Genomic DNA, 8,615 nt, shown 5'->3' with positions numbered 1-8,615 from the left:
AACTTAACACCTCCCGTTCGACGGAAAACATTCGCGGGTTCACTTAATACACGTCTCGTTTAACGGGAACCGCTACACGTTTTTTAAAAAATGTGAACGATACGCCCTACCGAATATTAAGAACGCTTTTTTACTGTTGGAAACGTTTTAAAAAACGCGGTGCTTTATTGGCGCATGATCACTTAGTAGAAAGGCCGCTTTCGTTGGCGCGCTTACTTTTATACCCTCCGTATCGCGATGGCCGTTTCGCGATTGCCGGTTTATTTTCAAAATGCCCATCGGGGCCATCATTCGCGCTCGCTTACTCTCTAAACCCTGCCTGTCACTATCTTTTATTGTTTACTTTATTATAACACTACCGCGTGGATTCCTATCTAGTTTTAAAGTCGTCGGCCAGTGTTACTTTGTAACACGGTGGGTCTCAGGGATTCTCACCTTAAGGGAGATGAAGTTCATCCTATCTGCGCGAACTCCCTTCCTCAACAAGCAAAATGCAATGACGTCATCAGTCTCGAGACGGCGCTGGACGGAGGCAATGTCATCAGCTACGGTCACATCTGATGAAAGATTGGACATACGGATCCAAATTCGGGATGTGCGGGAAGCGGGGCTGGCTGCCCTTAGCGGCGAAGAGCTAGTATCAGTATCAGTAATTTCCTGCAGTATACGAGAGGAAGATGAATTAACGACCGCATTATTTGTCCCAGTCATGGGCACGTCGTTGCTCTGGCTGTCGTTGGTTGTGTTGACAACAGCACCCGCCGATTCAATCTCCTCCGTAACGCGTCTTCGCTTGCCTGCCGGTACAAACTCCAAAACAGGACGGCGGGATCCGACCAAATTGCCCGCAAGTGTTGGTACGTGTAAAACATTTGTAAGGTTCACTTTCACACGCGCACCTTTACCATTCACTCCATAAAACAGTGCCGATCCAACGAGGAAATCTGATTTCCGTCGGCTAAAAATATGGTCGAACTGGACCCGTTGCATCCTGTAAGGATTGAGGCGTCTTTTTTCATGTGGGAGGTTGCACCGGAATCAAGGTACCATGAACTCACCTTTCTAGTTCCCACAGCAGCAACATTCTGTGATAACTTTAGTGATTGGTGCCATCTAAACGAGCTAAGTATTTCAACTGAAAAGTGTTGTGTGTTAACTTATCATAGAATAGACAAACCTGTCGTTCATAATTACAAAATCATGGGTACCGATATTGCTCGCGTAACCGAGGTCCGTGATCTCGGAGTTTACCTAGACAGTAAGTTAACGTTCAATGTGCACTACAAGAAAATAATAGATAAAGCTACGAAGTTGCTAGGATTTGTTTGCAAGCAGTGTCAGGAATTCACAGATCCTACATGTGTAAAAGCGTTATATGTCAGTCTGGTCCGTTCAATTTTAGAGTTCAATATCGTCATTTGGTCTCCGTCTACCGATTACTGGACCACCTAGAATAGAGGCAGTTCAGCGTCGGCTTACTTGTGTCGCGTTACGACTTTTCTCGTGATCTGTATCGTTTCGACTTGACTATCGTACACGTTGCTTGTTATTAGGTTTACAATCCCTTGACCACAGGCGTAAAGTTGGGCAATGCGTATTCATTGGTAAGCTTTTGCTAGCTAGAAATTAACATATATGCTCCTGCAAGAATTATAAGAAATAGACAATTTTTAGCACCTCAACTACGTAGGCGATTATACAGCCATAACGAACCTCTGTTAGTGATGATGCGAAACTTTATTAATTACTATGAGTACTTTGACTTTAACTCCTCTATGTTACGCTTTAAAAATGAATTGCTGCTTCTTTATGCTAGAGTTAGTTCTTAGTATAAAGCTCAGTGTCCAGGCCGTGATGTTGGCCACACACTTTATAAGGAAATAAATAAATAAATAAATAAATAAATAAATATCCACTTTGGTCGCGCCAAGCGTGACAGACGTTACTTATCATATAGTGACAGACGCTACCTGTCATAGTGACAGGAGACAAGAAATAAAAACGGCGTGGTCAGAAGTGACACACTCGCATACAGAAAGCCGGCTGGTCAAGACGTGTTAAACAAGTGGTATCCGAAAGAGTTACAGCAATATGACAGATAAAGAAAGAGAAGTGCCTTCCGGAAAGGAAAGCACAAGCCTACTTCGGTCAGCTCGCTGGTGCTATCGAGTATTTGCATAAATGCGGTATCGCTCATCGTGATATAAAGCCTGAGAACGTCGTGTTGGATGCGAACGATACCGTAAAGTTGATAGATTTTGGATTTACTTGCTGCTTGTCGAAGGTAGATGATAAGGATGAGCTGCGGCTGTTGGAAACCTTCTGTGGGAGTTTCGCATTCGCCAGCCCGGAACTCGTCATTTGTACAGGGTGGCATCTTAGAAGTGATACACTTTGTTTATGTTATAAAATTGAAAGCAGGGTGTTATAGCAAGGTTTGAACTTGATAACGGCCCGTAGACGCTTTTGGAAGTCGTTGCAAGCCGCACGCACAACTTCATCCGGCATTTCGTCCCATATCTTTAGCAACCGTCTCTTGAATCCGGCCAAATTCAAACCTTTGACGTCGCCTAATTTCCCAAGCATGTATCCCCATATGCTGAAGTCCAACGGATTCAAATCTGGAGACGAAGCAGGCCATTCCGATGCGCTGATAAAACATGGCAAATGTTCCTTGCACCACTCCTGAACGATTGAAGCTTTATGGGCCGGGGCTGAATCCTGTTGGAAGCAAAAGCTGTCTTTGCCAAAAAGCTTCATAGCGTATGGTTTCAAGTGGTTTTGGAGAACGTGTTCCAAATAGTACTCCTTGTTTATCTTCACGCCTTTGTCGATAAATAACAACGGCAACTTCCCTTTGGTCGAGATAGCTCCCCAAACCATAACCGCTGACGTATTTTGATACCGCTCGACTGCTCTTTTATCGGCTGGTATATCCCGAATAGATGCTCCATAGACTCGATCATTCTACTTATTCAAGGGTGCCTCCAGAGTGAACAGTTTTTCGTCCGAAAAGATGATGTTGTGGCCTGCGTGCGTCTTCAGCAGCAAGCGAGATCTGGTAACCCTGTCGGCAATATTTTTGGTGGTTAAGCCGTGAATTTTCTGCTTTTTAAAGGCTTCGTAACCAAGGTCCTTTTTCAAAATGCATTGCATGGCAAAGTGACCAATGTTCATGTCACGCGCCATTTTTCTTCCCGAGCGAGCTGGATTCCGCCGGACACGTTCCTTCACCGCTTTGATCACCGCTGGAATCCGGACACTCCGTTTTTTGCCCGGTTTCTTCTTTGGAACAACTGTCCCTGTCTCCTCGTATCGCTTGATGGTCCGGTAGACAAATAATCGACTTAAATTGAGATGAGACAGTTTCTGCCTGATCTGAATGTTTGTCAAACCTTGCAAATGCAAAAATTTTACTTGTTCGCGACTTGAATTCATTGTAGTTACTAGAAAACTGAACTGAACACTCAGTGTACGTTTTGGACATAAATAGTAAACAAGTAAATCTGTCAAAATATACCCATTTGTTGAACACACTGGGTACAGGGGTTTGGCAGAAACCGCTCGAATAAGTGTATCACTTCTACGATGCCACCCTGTAGACCGTACGCTCCGTAATCGTGCGACTTATGGGCATCGGGAGTAGTTCTTTACATGATGTTGTTTGGCAGACATCCTTACGCTACCTGCAAAAATGTGTACGAACAGTTGAAGATCATATCGAAGACTGCGTAAAAAGATATGTACGAACAGTTGAAGATCATATCGAAGGGCTACAGCTTCCCGGAAAATGTTACGGTAAGCGACGAAGTGAAGAAGCTTTTTAAACAAATCTTCATTCTTGTTGAAAACCGCATCAACGCTACTCACATGAGTAGATGCGATTGGCTACAAATGAAACCGGAAAAAACGATCCTGGGTTCGAAGAAGAGTATCATGGATTAACAGGAGGTAGTCAAATATTTCGGCTACGCATGCCATTACTCTTCACTATCACATTTTTGGGCTGGCCAAGATCCTACAACAGTTGAAAGCTGTAGCTTAGAATTATCATTTTCAAACAAGCAAATAATAAAATATTAATCCTTTATAATGCGTAAATTGTAACAATCTAATTCAGAAATAGCACTATGAGCCGAGCAAGTCAAATGGTAGTAGATGAGGTTTACAACCTGTGTTCCTGCACCAACGATGTTTTCGAGAACAAAACACAATAAAAAGGCGAATTTGAACTCAAACGGCTCAGCACCATATAACTTAAGAAATGCTGCACCAGAAGGAAGACGAAAAGGTTAACAGTTTGTCCAAATAAAGAACTTTTCGAGAAGCACACGACGTACCGGAAACGAGATGCCCAAATTAACATACATCTAGCGCATGGGTCGATCGCGCATTTGTTTAGGACGAACCGAACACGTGGCATAAGGAACAGCGATTACGCAATGTACACTGTGGTGCAAAATTGATCGGACACATCTGATAGCTTCGTTGATTCGCTCGTTAAACTTGTGTTATGATTGTTTCCCTCTGAATTCTTCTTCTTGGCGTAACGACCTCTTGGTCATGCCTGCCCGTTAAGGGCTAACGAGACTTGTTTCCCTGTTGTACGTGGATAGTCAGTCCTCTCGTACAGGGGAGGGTCCGGTCTCGGTTGGGATTCGAACCCACGCCGTCGAGGTGGTGAGCCCCGGCGCTCATGGGCTGAATTTCTAACCGGCGCTACCGCTCGGCTGTCGCGGACCCTCCCTCCGAATTATGTTTTTTAAATATTCGTTTTCCTTCGATACGTTAATGTTCATCATTAAACAATTTTTTTTAAATGTGAAATATTTTGGTAAAATTTTTTTTTCAACGAAGCTTTGAAAACCGCTGTGCATAAGTCCCCGACACTCATTGAAACCATCACACAATCAAACGACAATAATGAATGAGAATTTTAATGTCACTAATACTTCTACAAAACATTAGTGCCTATTTTTGACAAAAGTTGAAAGCTCACAATGGCCGACAGGAAGAAAACATCGGTAGCTCAACGAAGTAATGTTATTTCACTTCACAAACGCGGTGAATGAAACTATTCGTAACATTGCTGAATATCTTGATATTTCAAAGTCAATGGTATCGAACATCATTTCTCGCCAAAAAGCCACAGGCGGCATCGAAAATCGCCCCAGAAGTGGGCGTCCACCGATTCTTTCACAGCAAAACAAGCGGTATTTGACACAATTTGTATAAAAAGATCCGTCATTAGTGGCGAAAAGTTGGCTGCCGATCTGGACCCATCATCGGAAAATCTCTAAGCCGGTTCACCATCAGCAGAGACTTGAATGAAATAGGAATCAAGAGTGGTACACCTCGGGGAAAACCATTCATAAGTGAGCAGAACATATTGAAGCGTTTGGCCTACGCCAAGGAGCACGAAAAAAAACCAATGTCATTCTGGAAAAAAGTACTATGAACTGATGAAAGTAAGTTCAACGTGAGAGATTCAGATACACGTGTTAGAGTTTGGATAACTGGCGGTACCGTAGATGTACGATATTTGGCGCAGTTAAGGAAATTCTGCATAAAAAATTTAATAACAAAAGCAATGTTCGGTCAAATCATACCATTTTTTGCACAGTGCTGGCCTAACTACCATAGAATATAAGAAAAATAAGTGAGAAACTGAGGGGGGTCCGCGACAGCCGAGCGGTAGCGCCGGTTAGAAAATCGGCCCATGAGCGCCGGGGCTCACCACCTCGACGGCGTGGGTTCGAATCCCAACCGAGACCGGACCCTCCCCTGTACGAGAGGACTGACTATCCACGTACAACAAGGAAACAAGTCTCGTAAGTCCTTAACGGGCAGGCATGACCAAAGAGGTCGTTACGCCAAGAAGAAGAAGTGAGAAACTCTTAAATTAATATTTCTCCATGTTTCAGAAACTCTTTGTGTGGTACATTATGTTCCTAACTTGGCGCACGATTTTTTCAATGTTCCTTATTTGGCGCGATGTGTTCCTAACTTGGCGCACTTAAAACAAATTGGATGTAGTTTATGAAATTCAACAGTTTTATTCAAAAGTCAACTTAATGTGGCATCCTGGGTTTCGGGTTACACGGATAGAGGGTAGTCAGTATGGATCGGACTCTGAATAGAGAGGGTCGTGTGTGTCGACCGCTGCCCGTTGACTCGCAGCGTATGCGTTGATACAGCAATATACTAGCATGTAGGATATCACACTTAAAACAATAGAAACACATTTCAATAACAATTAAATAACATATTTAGCTTTTTTGCAGCAGACTGTCGTTACCTTCAATTTCATTGGGCTCAAACCCATGGAACTCATTTTGGTTGTCATCTGGCGATGTAATGGGCTGATCTGCATTATTTTTCATTTCCTGCCATACGTAGAACAAGTTGATATCACCTACAGGACCCGGCCAAATCAAATCTGATTGGTGTTTCTCAAACATTTGTAATTGACCAACTTTCAGATTCGATTCGAGGCATTCCAAACCAACTTTCGCCTCAGTATTTTCGGTGATCTTGTCATTGCCGGATTCAATCGTGATATTCGCTTCCTTAATCGAGTTATCTTGTAAAAGCATGCTATAGCTGACCGCACTTGGATTCCAAGGCACGATACCACATTGGCGAAAACCATTAACAATAACCGTTTTTAAATTTTTCATGTTGTCAACCGATTTTTTTAGAAGCGGGGCGACTATGTGCTTTGGTCGTTGTTCGCCGGCATACAAAACGCGGTATTCGATCAAGTGCTTGTTCCATTGGACTTTTAAGGGTCAGAAAAAGGACACGTCCAAAGGCTGCAGTACATGGGTCGAGTTGGGGAATAGAGAAATGAGTGTAATCTGACTCTTTCGACAAAACTCAACAGTCTCATACGACACATGCGTAGTATGACCGTCGACAAAAATGATAATCGGCAGCGGTACTCCAGTCTTTTTCACCCAGGGAAGAAAAACATTTTTCAAATATTCAAAAAATGTTTCTTGCGTCATCCATCCCGATTTGTTCCGTCCAATTGACCAACCCGATGGTGCACTTCGTACGATTTCACTCGGCAGCCTTTGCTTGTATGGGAAGAGCAGCATCGGTGGTGCCAGAGTACCTTGTGCATTGGCTGCAAACAGGGCTGTATAACTTTCCTTTTCTGAATTCCCATTTCTGGTGTGGACATATTTTTCACCAGTTTTGGCTAATACTTGTTCTTTTGTTGGCACCATCCGAACCGCCGTTTCGTCCATGTTGAACACACACTCGGGCTTTTCCAGAATATGTTGAAGTTTTTGGTTTTCAATGTAAGAACGTATTTCATTGAACCAGTTTCGGATTTGGATTTCTGAAACGGTGGTGCGCTGCTTGGACAGTGCACTCGGAATACGACGAGAGATGTCAGGATGGCGCCCCAAGAATAATTTCAGCCACTTAAGACCGGGGATCCCCGATGTGAAAGGGTTAGGTTTTCCAGACACACGAAGAAAATAAGCAACTGATGCCTTCAACCGTTTGGCATCGACCGGAAACCCCGTTTGAGCCGACAAGCAAATCCATTCAGTTATCAACTTTTCCTCTTCCGCACTCAAAACAGTAGGTTTCCCCGGTGAACGTAGCTGTTGCAGCTTCAACCATCTGCGTACCGTGGTCTCCGGAACACCGTGAGCAGCAGCTGCTTTACGAACAGAACTGCCTCTCCTTACCATGTCCACGGGTTTTTCAAGTGCAGTTTCAGAATATTTGAAGTAATTTCGCGACATTGTTGCTACTACTGTGGCAAACTGAACGTTCAACTCAAAAAAAGAGTTCAATCTTCTCTTATTGGCTTCTCTCGTGCAACTGAAGCTATATCTTCGCTATCTTTTGTCTCATTCATCAAAGCTTTCTATGATTGAAAAATATCATCGCTAGCAAATTCGTTACTAGCAGCGCAAACAGTCATATACTCCACGGTGAATAATTAGGAACATTGTGTGCCTAACTTGGCGCAAAATGTTGTCGCTTCAAATTAGCATAAATATCTCAAAAAGCACCGAATCTAACCACGATTCAGTGGAAATACTTACATTTTAACAGTTTCGGTTAAAAAAAACATTAATAATATTTGTTTTGCCTTTAAATTATTGGAAACAGTTGAACCCACTCCTTAGCAGCGTTGCTAACGCGGGTAAAAATGGCGCACTTGTAGGATGGAATTTTTCATTTAATTAAATTTACATTCAATAACCAAAAATCAATCACATGTTTTGATGCGGAAGTATTGTACAAACATAAACAAATATTTGACTACATATTTTAGGCTGAAATGTTTTGGAAATAGTCTAATATCGAAGAAAATATTAGAAAGTGCGCCAAGTTTGGACCCGCGCCAAGTATGGTGCTTCTACGGTACCTCTCTAGAAAAAAAGAATATGCGTGGAACTGTTAAGCATGGCGGCGGATCAGTTATGGTATGGGGTGGTATGTTCTATGGTGGAGTGGCCACCTTGGAGTTCATTGAAGGTATTATGTTCAAAGAAGACTACAGAGATATTCTGGAACGTAATATATCAAAATCAACCAGGAAATATCGGTTAGGCAGCAACTTTGAGTTTATGAACGACAATGAC

General features: G+C 42.9%; 2 protein-coding genes across 2 annotated transcripts; one reads left to right on the top strand and one right to left on the bottom strand.

Moving 5' to 3' along the window:
* The first annotated feature begins 1,200 nt into the window (after window positions 1–1,200).
* On the top strand, window positions 1,201–3,945 carry LOC131264512 (uncharacterized). The gene is made up of 4 exons (XM_058266806.1): window positions 1,201–1,258; window positions 1,576–1,604; window positions 2,099–2,260; window positions 3,754–3,945. Exons 1-4 carry the CDS (start codon window positions 1,201–1,203, stop codon window positions 3,943–3,945), a joined length of 441 nt encoding a protein of 146 aa, XP_058122789.1.
* Window positions 3,946–6,684: 2,739 nt separating this feature from the next.
* On the bottom strand, window positions 6,685–7,766 carry LOC131264510 (uncharacterized). Its single transcript, XM_058266805.1, is given in 2 exon segments — window positions 6,685–6,866; window positions 6,869–7,766. Coding segments are annotated over 2 exon segments (1,080 nt in total).
* Between the last annotated feature and the right edge of the window lie 849 nt (window positions 7,767–8,615).

Source organism: Anopheles coustani, chromosome 2, assembly GCF_943734705.1.
Source record: "Anopheles coustani chromosome 2, idAnoCousDA_361_x.2, whole genome shotgun sequence".
In the NCBI taxonomy this organism is placed as follows: domain Eukaryota; kingdom Metazoa; phylum Arthropoda; class Insecta; order Diptera; family Culicidae; genus Anopheles; species Anopheles coustani.
Note: the sequence above shows the minus strand (reverse complement) of the source record. Positions and strands in the feature narration are given on the sequence as shown.